The 26,937-nt window shown below is 41.0% G+C and overlaps 1 protein-coding gene across 1 annotated transcript in view; it reads left to right on the top strand.

Annotated features, from left to right (window-relative positions):
- Positions 1-8,497: 8,497 nt before the first annotated feature.
- The window catches only part of TSPAN13 (tetraspanin 13), a 34,366-nt gene continuing 15,926 nt past the window's right edge, over positions 8,498-26,937 (top strand). Inside the window, exon 1 of the mRNA XM_011983942.1 lies at positions 8,498-9,007. Coding sequence (XP_011839332.1) covers positions 8,945-9,007 — 63 coding nt within the window. The 5' untranslated portion in view covers positions 8,498-8,944. The remainder of the gene's footprint in view (positions 9,008-26,937) is intronic.

Here is a 26,937-nt window from a genome sequence, read left to right as displayed (position 1 = left end):
CTAGGCTTAAACTGTCTTTGGCTTGAAGGTTGGGTTTCACCGGGGACCCTCCCATATCTTCTTAGGCATTTGCCTGCCTCCTGTCACCATCAGCATTATTAGCTTTCAGAGACAAACAACGTGCATCTATTGAAGTGGCCCTTGGACACAACACATTGGCCCACAATATTCAAAATGGAAACAGATTCAAGCCTCAGAATCCAAAAGTGAGTAAAAGACCAGTGGAAAGGGAGGATGCCGAGAATAAAGAGGCAAAGAGTAGATGGATTATTCAGTCATTAAAGCTGATTGTCCCCCTCACTGTAGGCAGGTTGTCAGTGGCCAGGCTGGATTTGTCTGGTTTTCGAGCTGGATTTGCTCTTTAGGCTCTGGAATTATATGTAATACTGTAGTAGCTAAATATAGCACTAAAAATACTCACTTCTAGAAATTTAGAATTGAGATGTTAGTGCTAATATAATCTAACCAGATGGTCAAATAGATATGTATGTTTTACTCTTGATCATATGAAGGAGAAAGAAAAAAAGAATTTACATTCAACATCTGGCTGGTAAAAGCCAGAAAAAAACTTCACATTTAATTTGTGGTTGGAAGAAAAACATTTTCTGAAATTGAATTCTAGTTTGAAGTCCTCTGGTATGAACAGGGATACATCCTGCACAGCAAAAGGGAGACTTAATATTATTGTAGGAGCAATGAATGTGTTGCATTTAATTGCTAATGTTTGGCAATACATTAAAAAGAGTAGGATAACACAGAGAAAAGATAGCAAGGGATAGACTTAGAAGGAGAGAGACTTCTGTTGTTGATCAGCTTCTTTGTCTCATTGTCAGCCAAGAAGCTCCCTGCCCATGCTTCGTTCAATCCGAAAGATTGCAAATCATTACAAGGGAACGTTTTCAGTTCTTTTCTTTGTTTGCTTAGGAAGCAGAAGAATCAGAGGAAAAATGGAAAAAAAAAATGTAATAAAAGATCTATTTGTCATTAGAAATAATTTAACCGAATCAATCCACTTAAAATCATTGACTGATGTTTTTAAAATTGTCACTTAATTTATTTAATAATAATATTTTATTGGCTAAGGAAATATTACACTGAAGTTTAGCGATAGCAATGTGGACTACAATTGAAGCAATTTAAATTAACTATACCACTGATATTTTATGTGACTATAACTTATCTATGATAAACAATTAGATAAGCAATTATAAATTTTTCTAATTCATGTTTATATTTCAGAGAAGTCAGGAAAGTATTTTGGTAGGGTAGGTAACAGTGCTGTATAACAGTTTAGGAGTAATTTTGCTTAGGATTTATTGGGGACGATCAGATCCTAGTGTTCAATTATTATTATTTTTTTTCCTCCTATGGTCTTGTCTGAAAAGGATTGAATAATATTTGGGATTTTTTTTTTGTTTGTGTTTGTGTTTTAGAGAAAGGGTCTCACTATGTTGCCCAGGCTGGGTTCAAACTTCTGGGCTCAAGTGATCCTCCCACCTCAGCCCTCTGATTAACCAGGACTACAGGCATGTGGCACTGCACCTGACCATCATGTTGAATTCTTTAAAAATAAATGTTGACCTTACTTTTGAATAATATGAATTTCACAAATTCGAGTTAATGTCAAGCTAAACCTTAACCGTGAAAAGAGTTTTACAATAAGAATTGTTAAAATCTGGCTAGGTGTGGTGGCTCATGCCTATAATCCCAGCACTTTGGGAGGTGGAGATGGGCCGATCAACTGAGGTCAGGAGTTCAAGACCAGCCTGGCCAAAGTGGTGATACCCATCTCTACTAAAAATACAAAAATTAGCTGGGCGTGGTGGCGTGTGCCTATAATCCCAACTAGGCAGGAGGATCGCTTAAACCTGGGAGGCGGAAGTTGAAGTGAGCCGAGATCACACCACTGCACTCCAGCCTGGGGGACAGGGCAAGACCCTGTTTCAAAAAAAAAAAAAAAAAAAAAAAGGAAGAATTGTTAAAATCTGAAATTGATTACCCAGTGAAGTGAGAGAATTTTTTTCCCCGATAAAATGATGAAGACTCCAAAACTGAAAGATGGCTTGAAATGTGACTAGAGAAATCTTTGTAGGATACAGGGAAAAAATGTAATCAGAATTATTTTTCAAGAAAATGTACTTCTAAGATCTATTATGAGGAGCATAAATGAAGCCAGTCCCATGTTATGCTCTGAAATCCATCACAGCATTTGTGCTGATATTTCCAGCCTGTGACAGTGTGGCAGGGACACTAAGACAGGGTCATTCCAGGAGAGCATGTGGGATTTCTCTGACATCTGGCTTGGACTCCCAGTTGGCCTTGCCAAATCTCCTTAAAACTGCACTGCAGTCATAGACCGTTTCTTCCTTCCTCTCTCTCCCCTTCCTTCCTTCTCTTCTCTTCTTCTCTCTCTCCTTCATAGAAGTCAAACCTGCATTGTGGTCTTTTAGCTCTCCCAGCCTCCAAGAGCTCCCTTCCTATTTCTCCTCACGGACATTTCTCCTAATTAATTGTTTGCCCATCCAACCCAGTTTTGGCACCTACTTCTCAGAAGATCTGGACCAATGCACAAGAATTCTCTCATTGCCCTGACTCAAAAACCTGTATATATATGTATATATATTTTTAAAAATGTATATATATATGTATTTTATTATTTTTATATTATTTATTAATTTTTTTTTTTTGGAGAAGAGTTTTGCTCTTGTTACCCAGGCTGGAGCGCAATGGCACTACCTTGGCTCACTGCAACCTCCACCTCCTGGGTTCAAGCGATTCTCCTGCCTCAGCCTCCTGAGTAGCTGGGATTACAGGTGCCCACCACCACACCCTGCTAATTTTTTGTATTCTTAGTAGAGACGGGTTTTCAGCATGTTGGCCAGGCTGGTCTGGAACTCCTGACCTCAGGCGATCCACCCACCTTGGATCCCTCCCAAAGCACTGGGATTAAAGGTGTGAATTACCATGCCCAACCTAAAAAACATATTAAATGAGCAGGAAGAAGAAGAAGGAGGAGGAAGAGAAGGAGGAGGGGAGGAAGGGGAGAAGAAGGAGGAAAGGAGGAAGAGGGGGAAAAGAGGAGGAAGAGGAGGAGGAAGGAGTGTACCCATCTCCTAAATTGTTAGAAGGTCATCTCATATTAAAGATTTATTCAGAGACTAAGAAAGTATATGTAAAATGGATGTTTGTCTTTGTTATTCCTAGTTGAAAATTGTTAAAAATAGTTTGCTTATGTAGTATACGTTAAAATTTTATGCTGCCACGGCCTGTATTTTGAAGTTGGACTCATATCAGAAGCAGAGCTCAGTTTCCAGTTCTACACATTCCCAGTTTCTCAATGTGGCCGATCCAGACATCTGCCTTATACAACTTCTTCCTGGTGACCACCTCCCAGTGGGACTGCTATTAATAGATGCAGCCTGCCTGACTGGCCCGCTGAGCCTCACACCCTGCATGGACTGTGCAGACATGCCACAGTGACTGCCTGTCAGTCACTGTGTGACCTCCTGTAAGTCGTGCCTGCTTGTTATGAACTCACTAATTAAAACTCCTCATGGGAAACCCCCGGAACCAATAAGGGCATTTGCCCACAGGCCCCCATCTCTCTCCCTGCTCAGACTCCCGGATATCTCTGTGTGGGGCCTCCAGGCATGCCAGGTACCCAGTAAGTAATAAAATCTTTATTTCCATCTTGTATCTCTTCTAATCATTGGAAGGGTACTCTGCATCTTAAAGATCTTAAATTAAAACAGTTTAGAAGACCCAGTTTTTAAGAAATAAATTTCAATCATCCATTCTATTGATTTTGTGGATAAAGACAACTTTATTGTATAAAAATAAAACCTTGACCAGGCCCAGCATCTCACGCCTGTAATCCCAGCACTTTGGTAGGCCAAGGTGGGTGGATCATCTGGGGTCAGGAGTTCCAGACCAGCCTGGCCAACATGGTGAAACCGCATCTCTACTAAAAATACAAAAAATTAGCAGGGCTTGGTGGCACGCATCTGTACTCTCAGCTACTTGGGAGGCTGAGGCAGGAGAATTGCTTGAACCCGGGAGGTGGAGGTTGCAGCGAGCCAAGATAATGCCATTGCAATCCAACCTGGGCAACAAGAGTGAAACTCCATCTCAAAATAAAATAAAATAAAAGCTCTCCTTCCACTCAGAAATATACATAATCTCATAGCTTAGTCTCCAGTATAACTCTAATATAACTGTAGTCCAGTGTCCCGTTCTTTTTTTCCACTTAAGAAAAGCAGTATTTCATCAAAGGAGCAACATGGAGGCATAATATGAAATAAGGACATTGCCTATGGCAGATTTTATTTTCTAAAGACACCACAGTATGTCTCATCACATACGCTCTTCCAAAATGTGGCCTTTTACCCTTGAAGGAAAATAGAGCCTGAAGTAAATAATATTTACCCCCAGAAGAAAATGGCACATCCCTTATTCTGTCAGGCTGCTGGTGTGGGTGCCTAAGTCCGTCTAAACTATAGTTTAGCTGGATTAGGGTTTGCGATAGGTTTAATAGATTCAGTTCATTATTGGCTTCAAATATTCTTGAAGGTGTGATCAAGACTTTCCTTTTACAGAAAGGAAGTCTGTATAGAGATTTCTCTGTGCTTTGCAGCCTAGCCACCAGCAATCTGAGCCTTGGGAGATCTCTGCGTTTTACAACCTTGTTACTTTTTTGTTTGCTGGGGAATAGTCTTTGCTCTCCACTCACATCCTGGGCTTTCTGTATCTTGTGAGGTCTCTTGCTGTTCTGCGGTTCTGTTCCAGTCATTGGAGGGCTCTTTCAGTGTATCATAGAGAGAATTTTCTTTTCTGCTGCTATGTTGGCCCTGGAGTTAAAGAACCAGATTGCTTTATTGGAATTTTTCTCATTTTTCCTCACTTAACCCCAGCTTTTAGCCACTATCTTGCATTTGGGGAAGGCCTATGCACGTTGAAATAGCTGGAGATGAAGAATATCTATTAGCACTTTACATGGTTTGGCTATGTCCTCACCCAAATCTCAGCTTGAATTCTATCTTCTAGAATTGCCAGATATTGTGGGAGGGACCCAGCGGAGGTAACTGAATCATGGGGGCTGGTCTTTCCCATGCTATTCTCGTGTTAGTGAATAAGTCTCATGAGATCTGATGAGTTTATCAGGGATTTCTGCTTTTACTTCTTTCTCATTTTTCTCTTGCCACCACTATATAAGAAGTGCCTTTCGCCTCCTGCCATGATTCTGAGGCCTCCCCAGCCATGTGGAACTAGAAGTCCAATTAAACCTCTTTTTCTTCCCAGTTTCGGGTACATCTTTCTCAGCAGCATGAAAATGAACTAATGCATCACTCTTGCCTGACCACAGCCTTTGTAGCTTATATTTTCGGTTTTAAAAGAAGGCCTATGGGTTACAGCTGGCAAGTAGTTGCAGAGTCATTCTGTAGCTGGGGCTCTGGATTATAAACTGTCACATAGTCCAGGCAGGGGCATTAGAAGATGGTTAAATAGTCATTTAGTTTCTCCTTATCCCCCTCAAAAGTAGTGTCTCCCTTCCATAGCCAGTCTATAAGAGATGAAAGTGACTATGGGTGTTTTTTCCTCCTCTAATAAAGTCTCATCACTTCTTGGATTTTAGTTCCTTTAGATGCCATTAGCCCCTCAGCTCTTCGATAGTTTTTTGTTGTAAGTATGATTTGGTAGCTTATCTAGCGTGTTCTTACTTACCTTGAGACGGGGTCTTGGTCTGCACCCCGGCTGGAGTACTGCGGCACCATCACAGCTCACTGCAGCCTTGATCTCCTAGGTTCAAGCAATCCTTCCCCCTCAGGCTCCTGAGTAGCTGGGATAGCTGGGACTACAGGTCTGCACTACCACACCCAGCTAATTTTTTCAATTTTTAGTAGAGATGGGGTCTCACTATATTGTCCAGGCTGCTTGTTCTTATTAGGGTGGGAGCAAATGGTCTTTTGAAAATTTCTATATCCAAATCACGAGAAATCCCAACATATCCATTTGTTTTCTTTTCCTACTTTCAGTAGTTGTTTTGTTTCCTCTATCAAAAGCCGTATCTCCTATCAGACAACTCTCCTACAATTATAGCTCTTGCCTGGCTTCTGTAACTGTTTCCTTAAATCACTTCCTCAGTCTTAGGAGTAATTGGAACTTCCTGCTCTTACCATCTCTGAGCTGCCTCATCATCCTTTGTTGGTTTCCTTTTTTTTTGAGACAGAATTCCACCCTGCTACCCAGGCTGGAGAGCAGTGGCACGATTTTGGCTCACTGCAACCTCCACCTCCTGGGTTCAAGTGATTCTCCTGCCTCAGCCTCTCAAGTAGCTGGGATTACAGGCACCCGCTACCATGCCCAGCTAATTTTTGTATTTTTAGTAGAGGCGGGGTTTCACCATGTTGGTCCGTCTGGTCTCAAACTCCTGACCTCACGTGATTCACTACCCTCGGCCTCCCAAAGTGCTGGGATTACAGGTGTGAACCACTGCACCCGGCCGGTTTCCTTTAACTTCGTCCACACTTTTGAAAATAGTCCCTTTATGAAATTCTTCTCAATTATGCTATTTGGATGAGTCATCTCCTTTTTGCTGGGACCCTGACTGATAGGTGGTACTTCTCTGGGAAAAGAAAGTGATTCAGCCTATAGGGAGATAGTGGAGTATTATGCAGAAGGTAAAGACAGAGTTGCAATAGTTGGTTGAGTAATAGTTGAAGTGGTATTTATACTGGTGACACCCAGGAATAGGAAGAGAATGAACAGATCTCACTGCCAATGCCTCATCTTTCGTAAACCTCTGGCTATTAAAAAGGAAAGTTGAGCATCATCAAAGCATTGTTTGTGTTTGAGGATCATTTTCCAGGTTAGTTTTTGGAATATTTCTAGCTGTATATAAAAAGTTAATGTGGAATACAAAACCTAACAAATCAATGAGGTCTCGTTGGTATGGTGGGGTCAGGGGAGGGAAGGAGAGGCTGCAAGAGGGAGCAGAGAATTCTAAGAAGACAAATTATTTTATTTTATTTTATTTTATTATTATTATTTTTTAAGACAGAGTCTCGCTGTGTCGCCCAGGCTGGAGTGCAGTGACGCAATTTCGGCTCACTGCAAGCTCTGGTTCCCGGGTTCACGCCATTCTCCTGCCTCAGCCTCCCCACTGGGACTACAGGCACCCACCACCACACCTGGCTAATTTTTTGTATTTTTAGTAGAGATGGGGTTTCACTGTGTTAGCCAGGATGGTGTCGATCTCCTGGCCTTGTGATGCTCCCGCCTCGGCCTCCCAAAGTGCTAGGATTACAGGTGTGAGCCACAGCGCCCGGCCGACAAATTATTTTAATCAGCTGCAATGTTTAATACAAATTTAGCATTTACAATTACATAATTTACTCCATATAAACCTTTAGGTTAGATACAGTATTGTAAACTTGCAAATCTCTTTATAAAACCTTTTTCTTTGGTAGAAGCTACTGTAAAATAACTAAACCTTTATTGCCTTAGCTTAGTGCCTGGAACACAGTAGGCCTTTACAAAATGTTAGATCTACGAATACCAGCTGACATTTATTGAGGCCTTACCCTGTGCCAGGCACTATGCAAAAAGTGCTTGACATACTTTTAAAATCCCAATTTATAGGTGAAGAATTAAGGATACAAGATGCATTTCTATAGTAGAGAAGCAGTAAACTGATAATGAATTAATTGAGGTGAAGTCTGAGTTATCTGAAGATTTTCACAGTTATTTTTGTGAAAAAGTAAGTTTACCGAAATTCACGACCAGAACACAAAATAATCTCTCTTGATTTTCTTTTTTAATTTTTTTTAAAAAAACTTTTGTTGACACATAGTAGGTGTATATATTTACGGGGTACATAAGATGTTTTGACACAGGCGTGCAATGTGAAATAAGCACATCACGGAGAACGGGGTATCCATCCTCTCAAACATTTATCCTTTGAGTTACAAACAATCCAGTTACATTCTTTAAGTTATTTAAAAATACACAATTAAGTTCTTATTAACGATTGTCTCCTTATTGTGCTGTCAAATAGTGGGTCTTATTCATTGTTTCTATTTTTTTGTACCCATTAACCATCCCTACCTTCTCCCTCTCTTGATTTTCCTTTGCATGCATGTATTCATAAAGTTTATTAGTATTCTGCAAATCTTTATAGGATACGTCTGACCTGTCACAAGTCACAATTATAGGGCACATATCTTATTTTCTGAGAGAAGCAGGGATTTTATTCTTTTTTAAAAAAAATTGTTTCACTTATTTTCTCCCTTTCATGTCCCTCTACTTCGTTCTCTTTTAAATCTTTCACATGTTTTCATTCATTACTTGCTTCCTGCCTTCCTTCCTTGAATAAGACCAGGTGTTTAGTTTTGAAATCTCATTCAAAATGGTGCCACGTCATCTGCCAGGACCAAGAATCCAGAGGTGCTGTCATATTTCTCCTTGCCAGCGTGGATCTCCTCCGAGCCCCGCCCTCCCTCCTCACCTGCTCCTGGGGAAACCACACCGATGTCGCCAACACCAGTTCTGGCCTGGGGCTCCCTGCTACACTGCCTTGGCCCCTTCCCCCTCTCCCGGGGACCGCTCCGCCCCTCCCGGATCCCGGCCGGCGGAGCGCATTTATTTGCATATTTCTACCTTTGTTCCCTGCCAGCGGCCAATCAGCGCGCTGGGCGAGACGAAGGGGCTGGGCGGGGCTACGGCTCCGGCTCCGACTCAGCTGCGGCGGCCGCAGGTTCCAGAGCTGGTCCGAACCGCCGCGCGCGCCCCGCGTATTGCAGCCCCAGGCCCCGGCCCCGGTCCCCCACCCACGTCCGCGCTGCTGCCCCTCCTGGGCCAGGCCCCAAAGGCAAGGACAAAGCGGCTGTCCGGGAACCTCCGCCGGAGTCGAATTTACGTGCAGCTGCCGGCAACCACAGGTTCCAAGATGGTTTGCGGGGGCTTCGCGTGTTCCAAGAACTGCCTGTGCGCCCTCAACCTGCTTTACACCGTGAGTATCCCCAGTCCGTTCCTGCCCGCTTGGGGGTTTTGCACCTGCTTGGGCGCTCTTTGGCTTCCCTGTCTGACCAGCGACTCACTGGTTGCATCCTGCGCCCCCTTCCCGGCTTCCCACGCTCTGCGCGCCCCCGGCCTCACCATCCGTCCCCGCCGGGGACCGGGCGCCGGCGCTTGTCGCAGTCTCTTCCTTTCGTTCATTGTGAAGCCGCCGTCTTTCAGGCTCGCTGGCCGCGTCTCTGCCACATTGCTCCACCCCGCCCCCTCACCCACCGCCTTGTTTTTCAAACATTTAACCGGACCTCCCCGCTTTCCCACCCGAACCCTTCTGCCGCTCGCTTCTGGCATCCAAACGCATCTGGGCCAGGCGTGGAGGCGCGAGAGCGGTCCGGGCTTGCGGACAATTTTGCAGAATGGCGTGACCTGAAACTGACGAGGCGGCATATGGCTGGTGTGCCCCTGGGTTAGCTCTACGTGCCCTCCGGATTTTAATTGAGGCCACTGAGTAGGTTCACAGGATGTCCGCTGCTTCCGAAGTTTGTTTCGTGCTCGCAGTAAAGGGATGTCTTTTTGTTGTTGTCAGTTTTGCTCGTACATGGTGCTTTTTCTGCGTGTCTTGTCCATGATCAATATCCTAACTCCATTTTAAACCAAGTCCTCCAGGAAATAAGCGAGCCCCCACCCAAGTCCTTTCTTTCCCTGCCAGCCAGCTTGGGCCTCTTAGTTTTAACGCTGCAGGCTATCTTTGTGATTTTTTGAGGCGCAATTCTGGGTGAACAGAAGGATGGGCAGGACAGATCGACGTTTATTGAATGCCTATCACGTCCCAGGTTTTACGTACACAATGTTCGTTCATCATGCTGCCAACCTTCAGAGGGAATGGGGCATTGTCTACATTTTATACATAAGGTAAACGACCAAAAAGGTTTTAATAAGTTTACATAGCTGGTAGTTGACGAGTCAGGAGTGGAACCTAGGCTGTGGAATCCAGATCTTTCCACAGGCTGCCTCTACCAGGCGGAAGAAACTTCCTCTTCTGTCATCATCCCTCCATTGTAGTCTTGCTCCCTTCTATAAATATACCTGGCGCTTTGCAGCACCCACCCTGAAAACGAACCCAGCACCCCTGCATTAGCAGAGAGCTAGGCCATCTGTGCAAGCTTAGATTACATCCTTGGAATAGAGAGGCTGCCTTGTGGTCACCAACAGGAGAAGGAGGTTGGGTCTTTTTACCATTACTCTTCCTTTGTATATGAACATGATTGCAAGCTTTGAAGGCAAGACAGAAACAGGCATTGAATACGCTTTTATGGCTGGTTAGTAAAGAATATAGTCAACATGGCCATTAATAGTAGACTTGGGGGAAAAAAATTTTAGAACACCTGGTGATACAGTTAGTTCCTTGGAGACACATGTCAAGTTTCAGATCAAAATTCATCTGTATCAACCTGAGGCATGCTTATCACCGTGGCTGTTTATTAAGTAAATGCTGACCAGTTCTCTAGTTTTTTTGTTTTTGTTTTTTTTTTAATCAATGTGAATGGCCTGCTTAGAACTTTAAATTCCTTATTTTGTGCCCTGAGTTCTTTTTTTCTTTTTCTGCCAATGATTTAGTCATCTGTTTGCCAGACACTTAATCTTGCAGTGTCTGCTTACACAGAGTGGAATGTCTACTTTGCATACTTACTTGACTGAAGAGTCTATATAAATTAATGTATAATATTTTTTAGAAAGGCAAGTTATTTAAAAATGAAGTTCCACTTACCATTTTTAGTTGTATTTAGAGTATATCAGGAAAGTGAGGCAAAAGAAAGGTGATTCTAAAGGGACATATTAAGACTATTTAATATCTATTCTAAATCATTGACCTTCAAAGTGTGTATTCTATTGGTTTTAATAGCTGCGCAGTAAAACTTAATGAATTGGAAATTCACGGGACAATAAAAATGGCTAGCTCTTTTAAATCATAGACTTTTTAGACAAAGGGACATTTCTTAAAATGAATTAGTGACTACCTGGTTCTTTTACATTGTAAATAGGCTTAAATAAATGTAGCAATTTAAAGTGGAGGCAAGTGACAGGTAAGGTGGATCAAGTCTTAGATAGATACTGAAAATGTGCTATGGCCGTTATGTAGCTTCTGTTTCTCCCCTGATCTCTTTCTCAACATTTTAAGATGAAAAAAATGTGAGGCAGTTGGGGATGGTTTGAGCATGAAGATTTGGGAGATATTTCTTTATAAGTCATGAATAGAAACACTCTTTGTAGGTTCTAATCCCACCCTGGTCACTGTCTCTAAAATGTGCTCCACACTACAGGATTACATTTGAGGTCATTTCTAAAAGTGTTGGTTAAACCAGGATTGCATGTGGGAACAGCAGGTGCAAAAACCATGGCTGCCTGAAGCATCATCACTGCTGTGTTGAAGCATTTTCTCGAGGAACTTAGGACTCTATCAGCTGAACTGTCCGCATGCTCTGGTAGCTTGCTAATGAGCCTGAGATTCGTGCCACGTTCATGGTCAGCTCAGAAAGCATGTCACTAAAAACAAGTTGCAAGTCCCAAACAAGGAAATTTGATCACTAGGCAGAATTTTTTTTTTTTTTTTTTTTTTTTTAAGATGGGATCTGTTCTGTTGCCCAGGCTGGAGTGCAATGGCATGATCTTGGCTCACTGCAACCTCTGCCTTCTGGGTTCAAGCGATTCTCCTGCCTCAGCCTCCTGAGTAACTGGGATCATAGGCGCACACCACCATGCCTAGCTAATTTTTTGATTATTAGTAGAGACAGGCTTTCACAATGTTGACCAGGCTGGTGTTGAACTCCTGACCTCAGGTGATCCACCTGCCTTGGCCCCCCAAAGTGCTGGGATTACAGGCATGAGCCACAGCGCCCGGCTGGCAGAATGTTAGCAGTTGGTTTTTGTTGTTGTTTATGGCTTGATTATTTTAGTTAATAGGATCGCCAGTACTGAGCAAGCTTAAATTAGTGTAGTATGTGTTAACAATTTGTAAATATAGAAGAAAAGGGGGAAGCTACATTCCCGAATTCACCTTCACGGTATTCTAAGAGAGTGACTTGCCTCAGAACTTCCTGCATTTAAAGAAACTTTCAGTTTCTTCATTCAACAAATACTTGAGTGCCTACTGTGTGCCAGGCTCTATTCTCAGTTTGGAAATACAGCAGCAAACCAAACAGGGCTTAAAAATCAATACGCTTTTATGAAGCCTCGTTTTTATTTACTCCCTTTTCTACACATGTTTTCAGGAGTTGTATTCAGTCAATAAATATTTGCCTACTGTGTGCACTCTTTTGAGAACTGTGGGAAATAAATACCTACAAAGGCAAATGCACTCTGAAGACAGGATCTAGATGAGAGATATGGAGTGGGAAAATTAAATGGTGTATAAGGAATATACTGACTTTAGGCACCATAAAATTTAGGAATGTGGGAGATATTTGTGGGTTAGAGAAGTAGGGAGAATAAAGGAGGTGTGATTGAATCAAGGAAATGTAGAAATAGTGTGTGGGTCTTTTTGATACCATTTAGGATATACATAAAAATGAAAATGATTTGGGAAAATGACTTATTTTTAATAGTTTATAGGAATATTTTAGGCTGAAAAGAGTTTGACAAATAGTGAAAAAACTTTTGAAAATTATGTTTAGCGATATGTGGGAAATTTTAGAAAATATGAAATAAATTTCGTATGAAAATATGTAATATTTTGGAGCTTTATAATATGTCTCTTTGTGCTTCTTAACCAGAGAAGAAAGCTCTATTGAAAACACCCAACCAGAAAAAAGGTAGCTGACTTAGTTAAATAGAACCAAACTGAAAAATATGACCAAGCGTCTATTTACTGGGACTTTTTAAGAGTCGCCCTGCCGGTTTTAAAATCAGGAGGGAAATTTCAGAAGTTACCGTTTTGTTTCTCCTGTGTGTGTTCATTCTTCTAACATCTGTCCATGTTTGTTTCTTTCTCTTTGTCATAATGCTTTTTCCTTATACTTTTGGTTGTTTTGAGAAAAATTCTCATGCAGCATAAAAATTATACCGAATTACATTATTTTGAAAACACATTAATTTATATTTTTATCATCTCTGAAATTGGGATGCATTTTATTGTTTTTATTTTTATTTTTGAGATGGAGTTTCACTCTTGTTGCCCAGGCTAGAGTGCAGTGGTATGATCTTGGCTCGCTGCATCCTCCGCCACCTGGGTTCCAGCGATTCTCCTGCCTCAGCCTCCCGAGTAGCTGGGATTACAGGTGCCCCCCACCACGTCCGGCTTATTTTTTCTATTTTTAGTGGAGACAGAGTTTCGCCATGTTGGCCAGGCTGGTCTTGAACTCCTGACCTCAGGTGATCCACCCGCCTCGGTCTCCCAAAGTGCTGGGATTACAGGCATGAGTCGCTGCTCCCAGCCTGAGATGCATTTTATAGTAGATAAAGTGTGCCATATCTATTAGATAAAAAAAATGACCATACAATTTATGGGAAGAAAATTCTGTTTTTTAATCTGTTAGATTAAAAATATGTCCATACAAATTATGGGAAGAAAGATCACTGGATTTATGAAGAAAACTGAAACTTTTCTAACTCTATTACTAGACAGACAGCTTACTTTGAGTTTCAGTTTCTTCATGTGTAAATTGGTGATGATATTTTTCAGTCTTCCTTCATGAAGCTGTGTACAGATAAAATCAGATAGTGTATAAATGCTTTAGATGTATAATAGAAATAAGTTGTTACAGCTTCAGGTGGAAAAAGTTGAATTTTGCTGAATTTATAGACTTAGCTGCTTCTTTGCAGCTATTCTTCACAGGTAAAACTTGCGTAAAGAAAATGCATATAAAACAATATTTTGTTTCTTTTAGCCTGTAGTGATCAAGATTAAATGCAGAAGCACAGCTAAATATTTTAAAGCATGAAAGTTAGCATTAGGTTAAAAAGTAGTAATATTAAGTAGGAATTACTTTTATTTATCCACTGTAGAATTGGGTATTTCTTGTAATATCCTTTTTTTTCCCCCATTATTGGCCAACCTTTCAAACATGTCTGTGGATTTCCTCTACCCTTTCTCTTGAACAAATATACTTCCTGTAAAATTGTATTATAATTGTAACTGTTTGGGGTTATTTGTGAGTCTAATGTAAGTATAAGATGTGCCCAAGTTATTTTCTTTCTGTTCTTTATTGTAATCATGAATATTAATTGAGCATCAATAGCAGTGAACGAAACCCCAATGGCGTGCCTTCATGGACTTTACGTTTATGGGGGCAGACAGATGATAAATAAGTAAGTAAATTATATATCATATTAGAAGGTAAATAAGTGCTATGGAGAAAAATAAAGCAGAGTAAAAGGAACGATGGGTGGGGCAGTGGAGTGGATGTGGGAGGATGGGTACACAGCTTCACATGTGGTGGTCACGCTTGGCCTGCATAGAAAGAAAACAGTGTAAGAAAGGTGTTAAACTGTTCTTGCATTGCTATAAAGAAATACCTGAGACTGGATAAAGAAAAGAACTTTAATTGACTCATGGTTCTGCGGGAAACATAGTGCTGGCATCTACTTCTGGTGAGGGCCCCAGGAAGCTTACAATCATGGCGGAAGGGGAATGGAAGCCTCTGTGTCACATGGGGAGAGTGAGGGGGAGGTGCCAAACACTTTTCAAACACTTTAAACAACCAGATCTCATGTGAACTCAGAGGGAGGGTTCACTTAGCACTGAGGGGATGGTGCCAAACCATTCATGGCAGATCCACCCCTACGAATCACCTCCCACCAGGCCCTACCTCTAACATTGGGGATTACATTTCGACATGAGATTTAGAGGAGACAAATATCCAAACTATATCAAAAGGCTTAAAGGAGATGAAGAACAGTTATCTGGGAAAAGTGTTTCAGGTAGAGGAAATGGTCTTTGAAAAGATCCTGATGGAAGAATATTTCTGCTTTTTTCTTTTCTTTTCTTTTCTTTTCTTTTCTTTCTTTCTTTCTTTTTTTTTTTTGAGATAGGGTATTGCTCTGTCACACAGTGGCATGATCTCAGCTCACTGCCGGAGAGCTGTCTCCTGGGCTCAAGTGATCCTCCCACATCAACCTACCGAGTATCTGGGACTACAGGCATGTGCCACCATGCCTGGCGAATTTTAAAAACTATTTTGTAGAGACAGGGTCTGTGTTGTCCGGGCTAGCATTGAACACCTGGCCTCAAGCAATCCTCCCACCTTGGCCTCCCAAAGTGCTTGGATTACGGGTGTGAGCAACTGTGCCTGGCCAGGAGGAGTATTGCTGGTTTATGCAAGGGACAGATGAGTCAAATATGAATGTGACAGAGCAAGCAGGCAGTGCAGTATAGGAAATGAGGTCAGAGAAGTAATGGGTGGACCCAGGAGAGCACCATAGGGACATGAGCTTTTATACCAAGTGAAATAGGGAGCCAGTGGTGTGTTTAGGTTTGAGGGCTGATATAGTCTGATTTTTATATAAAAGGCTATATAACTCTTGATTAAGAATAGATTATAGATGGCACAGGTGGGAGCATTGAGACTAGTTACAAGGCTATTGCTACAATTTGCACATGAGATGATGGAGGCTTGGATTAGTATGGTGGCAACAAAATTAAAAGAAATAGATTCTGAGACTGTTTTGGAGGTAGGGCGACCTGATTTACTGAAAGAGACAAATCACAGATTACTTACGATTTGTGGAACAAGGAAATGGCAGGATAGATTTGCCATTAACTAGGACGGAGAAGATGGTAGGTGGAGCAGGCTTTGGGATGAATTAGAGGATTCAGTATTAGATGCGATGCCAAAGAAACCCAAGTGGAAATGTCAGGTAGCACTTATAGTAACCACACTGTCATTCAGGGGAGAGGACTTTCTGGAGATTTAAGTTCAGGGAGCCATTTAAAGAGTTGAGATTGGATGAAATCAACAAGTTAGTGAGAGTAGATAGAGAAGGGCAGTGGTTCTTGGATTGAAGCAGTGCCATTCATACATCAAGAGATGCAGGAGATGAGGAACATTCAGCAAGGGAGCCTGAAAAGGACTGGCCAGTCAGGTAGGAGGAAAATTGCAGAGAGGTTGGTGTCTCAGAAGTCAAGTGCAAACCCTTTCAAGGAGATGGGGACCAAGAGTTGGTTCCTAAATTTGTCAGTGAAGAAGGCATTGAAAAGAGCAATTACTGTTTTATTTTTCTTATAATCCTCTGAACAATAAAGGCCATGTCCCAGTCATTCTGGCTTTCCTGCCTGCCTGCCACAGCCCTGGCATGTGGTTGGCATTTAGTTAATTGAATGCAGGAATCAGTACAGGGTTCTTCTACCCATACTTCATTTCTTGACTTCCAGAAATGCTCCAAAGAAGGAAGTGGTAGGGTGGGGTTGGAACTTTGTTGGCAGCTGTGGAAGTCACCTCAATTAGTTGGAAAGTGACAAGTGGAGGTCCCTTACTTTCAGTCACCTTTATATAATTTCCATATACTTTGTATTTTTTGTTTAGTAAGTATAAAAGCAATGGCATCATAGAGAACCATAATGAAGAAAAATATTTGCAAGAGCACTTCAGGCTTTCTGTGTCATTTGAAGAATGATCCTAAAGCAATCAAAGAACTGAGGTTTTGGCTTCAACACTCAATGTCTAGCTATTTAGCAAAATCTAGATTGTTTATAGAGTTTTCACATTTCCATCCAGACGTTTGGCATCGTAGAAACACATGCTTGATCTTTTCGGAATTGCTCTTTAGTTTTCCACATTAAGCAGAAGTTCAGAAGAGAGTTCAGTATTCACACATAATTCCTCATTGTGAGTGTTGAGGCATATTGAGGAAGATAGTCTGGGGCTTTGTTTTCTTTTTTTAGGGGCAGGGTCTCACTCTGTCACCAAGGCTGGAGTGCAGTGTGTGATGATAGCTTACTGCAGCCTTGAACCCCTGGCTCAAGCAATTCTCTCACCTTCTCTCCTTCTGAGTAGCTAGAACTAACTACAGGCATACTCTACCCTACCCAGCTAATTTAAAAGATTTTTTTTGTAGAGACAGGTCTTGCTATGTTGCCCAGGCTGGTCTTGAACTCCTGACCTCAAGCAATCCTCTTGCATTGGCTTCCCAAAGTACTGAGATTACAGATGTGAGCCATTGAACCTGGCTACCTTTGTTTTCTTTACATGTCTATGGATGCCATATTACGTTTTGTTGGTAGAGTCCTTCTGTATCTTACTGCTGTTTTAAATTTGCTTGCCTTCCACTACCCTCATAACTTCTCTCTTGCTTTAGTGCTAACAAAACATTTTTGAATAATTTACAACATCTAATCTGGCTTTTTCAAATGTTTTAAATTCTTTCATCCTCAAAGCAATTCACTTACCTTGGAAGAATTTTGATACACAAAAAAAAGGTAGTTGTTTTCACAATATTAAAATCTGCCTTTTCATCTTGTTTTTGAAATGTGGTGGATATTTGATGAAAGATTGAAGGTTACGTAGACAGCAAATAATATGGAACATCATTAGGCTGACTTTCTTCCCCTCCAAATATTTTATAGATTGGAGAATTAGCATTTCCTTGTCCCGAAAGGGTAATGAGCAATATCATATGCTCTTTCATTCAACAGTATGTTTTGAGCACCTCTTCTGCTTCACAGTCTTGGCCAGGTACTAGGAATATAAGATAACTTGGGCCTGATTGTCTGGCGCTTAAAGTGTAGAAGGCCCATCAGAAGAATTCCAAGGATGGCTGGGAGGAGGAATGGTGGCTAATGAATAACCTCGGGCGATAATCCAGGCCCTTCACATCTTGGGATTTGTCAGCCTTGGAGTATGGACTTTATCTCGAGATCAGAAACAAAGGACAGCCAGCGTAGAAGTGACCTGATCTGACTGGCTTTAAAACAAAGACCACAATGTTAGGAATAGAGTTTAGCCCAAAGTAATAGAAACCCAGCTATCACTGCTTAAAATGGTAAGGTTTATTATTTTCATGGAAAAAGAAGTCAAGACCCAGGTAACCCAGGGCATGTGCACAATTCAAGCATATTGTCATGGGCCTAGTCTCTGTCAACTTTCCTGCCCAACTGTCCTTGGCATGCCGCCAAATTACATACAAAACTCTAGGTACCATGAATTGTTCCATGCCAGGCAGAAGATGGTCTAAAATGTCTTTCCTTGTAAAGCTTTGTCTTTTGGGGGAAACAGATCTATTGAAATGTTATTGACACAGTAAGGTGAATATACTTAAAGTGTAGCATTTGTTAAGTTTTGGCATATGTATACACCTGTGAACCCATGACCACATTCAAGACCTCTGAAAATCTCCTCATCCTTCTTTGAAATCCCTTTTTCCCACCCCTAAACCCCCCTCCTAGTCTGCAGGCAACCATGGACCTGCTCAGTGGTAAAACTTACATTGGTGTTAAATTTAGTAACTCCAAGGAGGGTGTTTGTAGAAAAAAGATGGGACATTCCTCTGGCTCATTGATTCCATTCTTCTTTTGATGGCAGAGTAAGAAGCTTTAGGGATGTCTTTTCAGCTAAAAGGGAGTGCTCATGGTTTTAAAAACTTATTGACAAGGTGAGAATTTAGATTTGGGGTTGGTAAGGAAGGTGGTCTCAATGGTGAAGGTAAATAGGGTCAGTGCAAATTTGCAGGTATTAAAAAATTGTGATAAACACAAGGTGAAGCTTATATTAATCAGGTTACTTCATGGGTTATCGATGTTCTTGAAACAATCATATTGGCTCATATAACTGGGACATCCAATAGTTGGGTCATAAGGTTTTGCGGGATCAAGGGACTCAGAAGTCGCTCGCCCCTTTCATCTGCTTTTCAGCTTAGCTTGCCTCTGCTTGGTTTCTTTTGGGGGCTAGATCTTTCCCTGTACATGATGGCCTCTGGCAGAATCAATGTCGTCCTTATAGCTTGCTAGGTCAGATGAACCTATTGTTTTTTTCCTTTCAGTATTCCTTTACCGATCTTACAGGACATACTTATTGACCCTGTTGGCTTATGGACCCATCCCTTGGATCAATCACTGTCGATAGAAGGATGGGCAACCATGGTTGGTAGGCCAGAATTTTGTGTGTCTGCTGCTGATGATGGTCAGAGGGGCCAGTCATTAATGGTTGTACTGGAAATATATGTGTTAGGTTGCAAAAACAACACATGTCTAGGACAGAGGTCATTCTTATTCTGGGCAGCAACTTTCCCAGTTCTTCTATTCTTAATTCTAGCATATCCTAGCAATTTCTTCATCATCTGCAAGGCTTAGTATAGTGGTTTAATATTTCAACACCTGCACATACTGGATTATAAAGAACATTATGCATATATCTTTCTTTGTTCTTTATTTTTATTTATTTTTTTTTTGAGGCAGAGTCTCGTTCTGTTGCCAGGCTGGAATACAGTGGCGCGATCTCAGCTCACTGCAATCTCTGCCTACCAGGTTCAAGCGATTTTCCTGTCTCAGCCTCCTGAGTAGCTGGGATTACAGGCACGTGCCACCACGCCCGGCTAATTTTTTTTTTTCTTTTTGTATTTTTAGTAGAGACAGGGTTTCACCATGGTGGCCAGGCTGGTTTTGAACTACTGACCTCGTGATCTGCCCGCCTGGGCCTCCCAAAGTGCTGGGATTAAAGATGTGAGTCACCACTAGTGGTTCTCTTTGTTCTTTAATACCATTATTGTATGTATCAATCCGAAAGATACATAAACACTTGTTGCTTTATGTTAAAACAATGCTGTTTGCTAGAGTGATCTCAAATATATTAAGTTTCTTAATTCCAAGCAGAATTTCTTGTTCTTCTATTCTAGACAACACACATTGTGCTCTTCTGCTTGTATGTGAATATACGTGTATGTGACAAAATTTCTGAATCAGATAAAAGTAAAAAAGCACAAAATGAATAAGCTTAACTTTTTGTAGTTAACTAATGGAAAGGTCAAATGAGTGGAGGGCATTACTGGTCCTTAACACATCACTGTGTGACCAAATCTCATAGGAAGTAAATTAAAGAAATGCTATTCAAATACCTGTTGATATGCCTATAAAGCAGGAACTACAATTTCTTATGCATTATAATAGTGTCTTTAATATTACATCTCAGTGTAAAAAATTTCTTAAATATATTCCTAGGCACTATGATGCAGTGCTATAGGGAGAAAAAAAGTCACATTACTCCTCACCTATAAAATGAAAGGAACAGATTAGGATCTCTAGCCAGGTACTTCAGTGCCGTGGTGACCTCTCTCTCTCTCTTTTTTGTTTTTGTTTTGAGACAAGGTCTTGCTGTATTGCTCAGGCTGGTCTCCAAACTCCTGAGCTCAAGTGATCCTGCCTCAGCCTCCCAAAGTGCTAGGATTATAGATGTGAACCACTACGCCCCACCTGTGCTGTGGTGTTCTGTGTTTGTGCTATGAGCCCTGGCTAAAAATTTCTTTCTTTTTGAGACAGGGTCTTGCTCTGTTGCCCAGGCTGGAGTGCAGTGGCATGAGCACAGCTCCCTGCAGTCTCTGCCTCCGGGCTCAAGCGATTTTCCTGTCTCAGCCTCCTGAGTAGCTGGGATTACAGGCACGTGCCACCACGCCCGGCTAATTTTTTTTTTTCTTTTTGTATTTTTAGTAGAGACAGGGTTTCACCATGGTGGCCAGGCTGGTTTTGAACTACTGACCTCGTGATCTGCCCGCCTGGGCCTCCCAAAGTGCTGGGATTAAAGATGTGAGTCACCACTACTCCAGGCCCTTCACATCTTGGGATTTGTCAGCCTTGGAGTATGGACTTTATCTCGAGATCAGAAACAAAGGACAGCCAGCGTAGAAGTGACCTGATCTGACTGGCTTTAAAACAAAGACCACAATGTTAGGAATAGAGTTTAGCCCAAAGTAATAGAAACCCAGCTATCACTGCTTAAAATGGTAAGGTTTATTATTTTCATGGAAAAAGAAGTCAAGACCCAGGTAACCCAGGGCATGTGCACAATTCAAGCATATTGTCATGGGCCTAGTCTCTGTCAACTTTCCTGCCCAACTGTCCTTGGCATGCCGCCAAATTACATACAAAACTCTAGGTACCATGAATTGTTCCATGCCAGGCAGAAGATGGTCTAAAATGTCTTTCCTTGTAAAGCTTTGTCTTTTGGGGGAAACAGATCTATTGAAATGTTATTGACACAGTAAGGTGAATATACTTAAAGTGTAGCATTTGTTAAGTTTTGGCATATGTATACACCTGTGAACCCATGACCACATTCAAGACCTCTGAAAATCTCCTCATCCTTCTTTGAAATCCCTTTTTCCCACCCCTAAACCCCCCTCCTAGTCTGCAGGCAACCATGGACCTGCTCAGTGGTAAAACTTACATTGGTGTTAAATTTAGTAACTCCAAGGAGGGTGTTTGTAGAAAAAAGATGGGACATTCCTCTGGCTCATTGATTCCATTCTTCTTTTGATGGCAGAGTAAGAAGCTTTAGGGATGTCTTTTCAGCTAAAAGGGAGTGCTCATGGTTTTAAAAACTTATTGACAAGGTGAGAATTTAGATTTGGGGTTGGTAAGGAAGGTGGTCTCAATGGTGAAGGTAAATAGGGTCAGTGCAAATTTGCAGGTATTAAAAAATTGTGATAAACACAAGGTGAAGCTTATATTAATCAGGTTACTTCATGGGTTATCGATGTTCTTGAAACAATCATATTGGCTCATATAACTGGGACATCCAATAGTTGGGTCATAAGGTTTTGCGGGATCAAGGGACTCAGAAGTCGCTCGCCCCTTTCATCTGCTTTTCAGCTTAGCTTGCCTCTGCTTGGTTTCTTTTGGGGGCTAGATCTTTCCCTGTACATGATGGCCTCTGGCAGAATCAATGTCGTCCTTATAGCTTGCTAGGTCAGATGAACCTATTGTTTTTTTCCTTTCAGTATTCCTTTACCGATCTTACAGGACATACTTATTGACCCTGTTGGCTTATGGACCCATCCCTTGGATCAATCACTGTCGATAGAAGGATGGGCAACCATGGTTGGTAGGCCAGAATTTTGTGTGTCTGCTGCTGATGATGGTCAGAGGGGCCAGTCATTAATGGTTGTACTGGAAATATATGTGTTAGGTTGCAAAAACAACACATGTCTAGGACAGAGGTCATTCTTATTCTGGGCAGCAACTTTCCCAGTTCTTCTATTCTTAATTCTAGCATATCCTAGCAATTTCTTCATCATCTGCAAGGCTTAGTATAGTGGTTTAATATTTCAACACCTGCACATACTGGATTATAAAGAACATTATGCATATATCTTTCTTTGTTCTTTATTTTTATTTATTTTTTTTTTGAGGCAGAGTCTCGTTCTGTTGCCAGGCTGGAATACAGTGGCGCGATCTCAGCTCACTGCAATCTCTGCCTACCAGGTTCAAGCGATTTTCCTGTCTCAGCCTCCTGAGTAGCTGGGATTACAGGCACGTGCCACCACGCCCGGCTAATTTTTTTTTTTCTTTTTGTATTTTTAGTAGAGACAGGGTTTCACCATGGTGGCCAGGCTGGTTTTGAACTACTGACCTCGTGATCTGCCCGCCTGGGCCTCCCAAAGTGCTGGGATTAAAGATGTGAGTCACCACTAGTGGTTCTCTTTGTTCTTTAATACCATTATTGTATGTATCAATCCGAAAGATACATAAACACTTGTTGCTTTATGTTAAAACAATGCTGTTTGCTAGAGTGATCTCAAATATATTAAGTTTCTTAATTCCAAGCAGAATTTCTTGTTCTTCTATTCTAGACAACACACATTGTGCTCTTCTGCTTGTATGTGAATATACGTGTATGTGACAAAATTTCTGAATCAGATAAAAGTAAAAAAGCACAAAATGAATAAGCTTAACTTTTTGTAGTTAACTAATGGAAAGGTCAAATGAGTGGAGGGCATTACTGGTCCTTAACACATCACTGTGTGACCAAATCTCATAGGAAGTAAATTAAAGAAATGCTATTCAAATACCTGTTGATATGCCTATAAAGCAGGAACTACAATTTCTTATGCATTATAATAGTGTCTTTAATATTACATCTCAGTGTAAAAAATTTCTTAAATATATTCCTAGGCACTATGATGCAGTGCTATAGGGAGAAAAAAAGTCACATTACTCCTCACCTATAAAATGAAAGGAACAGATTAGGATCTCTAGCCAGGTACTTCAGTGCCGTGGTGACCTCTCTCTCTCTCTTTTTTGTTTTTGTTTTGAGACAAGGTCTTGCTGTATTGCTCAGGCTGGTCTCCAAACTCCTGAGCTCAAGTGATCCTGCCTCAGCCTCCCAAAGTGCTAGGATTATAGATGTGAACCACTACGCCCCACCTGTGCTGTGGTGTTCTGTGTTTGTGCTGTGAGCCCTGGCTAAAAATTTCTTTCTTTTTGAGACAGGGTCTTGCTCTGTTGCCCAGGCTGGAGTGCAGTGGCATGAGCACAGCTCCCTGCAACCTTGACCTCCTGGGCTGAAGCTATCCTGAGTCAGTCTCCCAAGTAGCTGGGACCACAGTTGGTTGCCACTGCACCTGGCTAATTTTTTTATTCTTTTGGTAGAGACAAGGTCTCGCCATGTTTCCTAGGTTGGTTTCAAACTACCTGGGTTCAAGCAGTCCTCCTTCCCCGGCCTCCCAAAGTGCTAGGGTTACAGGCATGAGCCACTGTGCCTGGCCTGGCTGAGAATGTCTGTGTTCCTTGCTGTAGCACCTTCCTGTTTATTCACTTTCATTAGACTCTATTCACCTGTACACTTGCAGTTTTGCCATTGCCACTTTCTCTTGGGGTTTACTTGAGGAAGAAATGCTAGTTTTAGACACTTTTTATGACCAGTTTTATGATCTTGCTTTGGTGTACCTTTTCCATTACAGCTCCTTTAGTTCTCTTTTTAAAACTCTTTTAATATGATTCATCTTTCTTTGTCTTAAGAGAAAACGGGAAAGTTTGGTGCTTCCTTGCTTATAAAAACATTACTAGCAATGAATTAACAGATGCTGCATAATTCCTTTTTTACCAGCATTCTGTCTCCCAAAGGGAAGGAAACTGTTTGTCATAGGTGTACATTTACTTTCTATTACAGTTGATTTCACAAGAAAACTGTTATTATAATAGAACAAAAGATTCTTTGGAGTCCCTTTGTCTAGCAAGTTCTAGTGACAAACCTAGGCTTTTTAATTATGCAGTTAGAGTTAACTATTTGAATCAACAATTTTTAGATCACTAGTTTGGAAGACCTCATATAGTCTTATTCTCTTCACAGTTACAAACCAACCATAACAAATAATTATCACTACTGAGAAATAAATTGTTTTATTATTATCTTTAAAAGTCTCCTTTTTAGTAAAGTTAAAGATACGCTGATAATCAGATCTTATTAGAGGCATATTATAAATCTTTAGGTGTTATAATTTTAAAAGTTAACTTGGATATTTGGGGGATTTTTAAAATAATGTGTTAGAAACACCAGTCATACACAAGAAAACACATTGTTTTTGACTTTTTAAATGAACAAATCCAACATACTTTTGGTTGTTTATTAGAAAATTGGTTAGCACAAACAAGTTTATGATGTACAGTTTCACTGTTGCTGTAATAAGTGCAAAATTTGTTTTGGATTGGACAGTTGAATCTGTGTTTTCTTTCACCTTTGGAAATGGCCCTTACAAATGAGAATGTGTATTTGCATGTGCATGTGTGTGCGTATGTGCACCTAGGAGTTGGGCATGAAAATGGGGCAGGGCAGTGTCTTGGTTCACATTTGAGACCATCTGAGTGTGATGAACCTAGAGCATTGCCTTCTGTTATAAACATGTGGAGAATCAGCAACTTACTGCCTGTTGCCTTTAGTTGTATACCACCTTCATTCCCAAGCCTCCTCTTTCCTAAATAGGAACAAATTATAGGAGGGAATGTGGACTGCACTTGAATATAAATAGATGGGAATCGATGTGAAATATTTGAGAGAGAAGTGAGAATGTCTAGATTTAAGTAGCTGGGTTTGGGAGATCGTGGGAGCTAAGGCTGGATGAGGAAAAGTTGAACTAATTTACAGAGGAAAGCAAAGCAGAAGAATTTAGAATTGGTGACTTAGTAAGAAGGGGGTTGTTACCTTTTTCAAGGCTAGTTCTAATTAGGAAATTTCATGTGTGCAGGAAATAATGCGGTAGACCCCTCTGAACTCACTGGCTTTGTAAATTTCACATATGCCAGTGTTTTTTTTTTTTTTTCTCTCTCTTTTGAGATGAGGGTTCTCTATGTTGCCCAGGCTGGAGTGCAGTGGCTATTCCCAGGTGCAGTCACAACGCACTACAGCCCAGGACTCCTGGGCTCAAGCGATCTGCCTCAGCCTCCCGAGTCCCAGCTACTGTTGAGACTATAGGCACACCACTGAACCCAGCTAATCTCTCTTTTAAGAAGTTAAATGTTATTCTATAACTAAAGGTCCACTCTCCAGTCCCTTTCCCATTTTCCCCTCTCAAAGGTAGTCACTGTCCTGAAATCAAGATCTGTCATTTGCATGAATATGCATGGCAGTGTCATATATTACATACATTAATCATCTACAAATAACATATAGTATTGTTTTTTGTGTTTGAAAATTTATATAAATAATATGTTTTACCTGTATTTATGCAACTTCTTGGATTTTCTTTACATTTTTGAAATTTGTCAATTTAATAGAAATAGATAAAAACCATTTGTATTCTATTGTGTGATCACACTAGAGTCTGTGAATTCCCTAGTCATGATGTTTGCAAATGTTTTTAATTTTTTACTGTAACAAACAAGGCTGTGGCAGAATCCTGGTATATGTCTAGTTGGGGACATAGGTGTTCTCTTGGGGATTAACCTAGAAACAGAATTGCTGGGGTAGTAAAGGATACATGTCTTTAATTTTCCTAGGTGTTGTTAATTTGTTACATAAAGTGGCTACAACAATTTATATTTCTACTTATACATGAGTTCTAGGTTCTTTACATTCTTGGTGTCATCAGGCTTAATTTTTGCCAGTCTAGTACATGTGAGATGGTATTTCCTTGTTTTAATTTTTGTTTCCCTGATTTTTGATGCGATTTAACATTTTTCATGTGTTGGTTGACCTTTCAAATTCTTCTTCAGTGAATTGCCTCTTACTGTCTTTGACCACTTTTCAGTTTGCTTTTTGTCTTAAGTTCATTTGTAGGCATTTTTATTTTATTTTTATTTTTGAGATGGAGTTTCACTCTTGTTGCCCAAGCTGGAGTGCAGTGGTGCCATCTTGGCCCACTGCAACTTCCTCCCCCCGGGTTCAAGCAATTCTCCTGCCTCAGCCTCCCAAGTACTTAGGATTACAGGTAGGTGCCACCACACCCAGCTAATTTTTTGTATTTTTAGTAGAAACAGGGTTTCACCATGTTAGCCAGGCTGGTCTTGAACTCCTGACCTCAGGTGATCTACCTGCCTTGGCCTTCCAAAGTGCTGTAATTACAGGCCTGAGCCACTGTGCCTGGCCTTGTAGGCATTTTTAAATATTCATGTGTGCTGGAAATATATTCTCCTAGTCCTAGGCTTCTCCCACATTTGTCTTGTATTTTTCACTGTACAGTACAGAAGTTTAAATTTGTAACAGGTAGGATGGTATGGTAGGCAAAAACACAGATCTACAGTCAGGTAGCCTGGGTTCACATCCCAGCTCTATCCCTTCCTTGCTGACTAACCGTGAGCAAGTTACTTAAGATCTCACTCTGTGCACAGCTTTTCCCATCTGGAAAATGGAAGCAGTAGTACCTACCTCTTAGGAATTTTGTGAAGATTAAATTAGTTAATAAATGTAAAATCCTTATAGTATTTTCTTAAACAGAGTAAATGCCATGTCAGTGTTATTTTATTTATTTATTTATTTTTTGAGACAGAGTCTTGCTCTGTGCCCCAGGCTGGAG

This window comes from Mandrillus leucophaeus, unplaced genomic scaffold, assembly GCF_000951045.1.
Source record: "Mandrillus leucophaeus isolate KB7577 unplaced genomic scaffold, Mleu.le_1.0 Scaffold258, whole genome shotgun sequence".
Lineage (NCBI taxonomy): Eukaryota > Metazoa > Chordata > Mammalia > Primates > Cercopithecidae > Mandrillus > Mandrillus leucophaeus.
The sequence above is the reverse complement of the archived record's forward strand: the minus strand, read 5'-3'. Positions and strand labels throughout refer to the sequence as shown.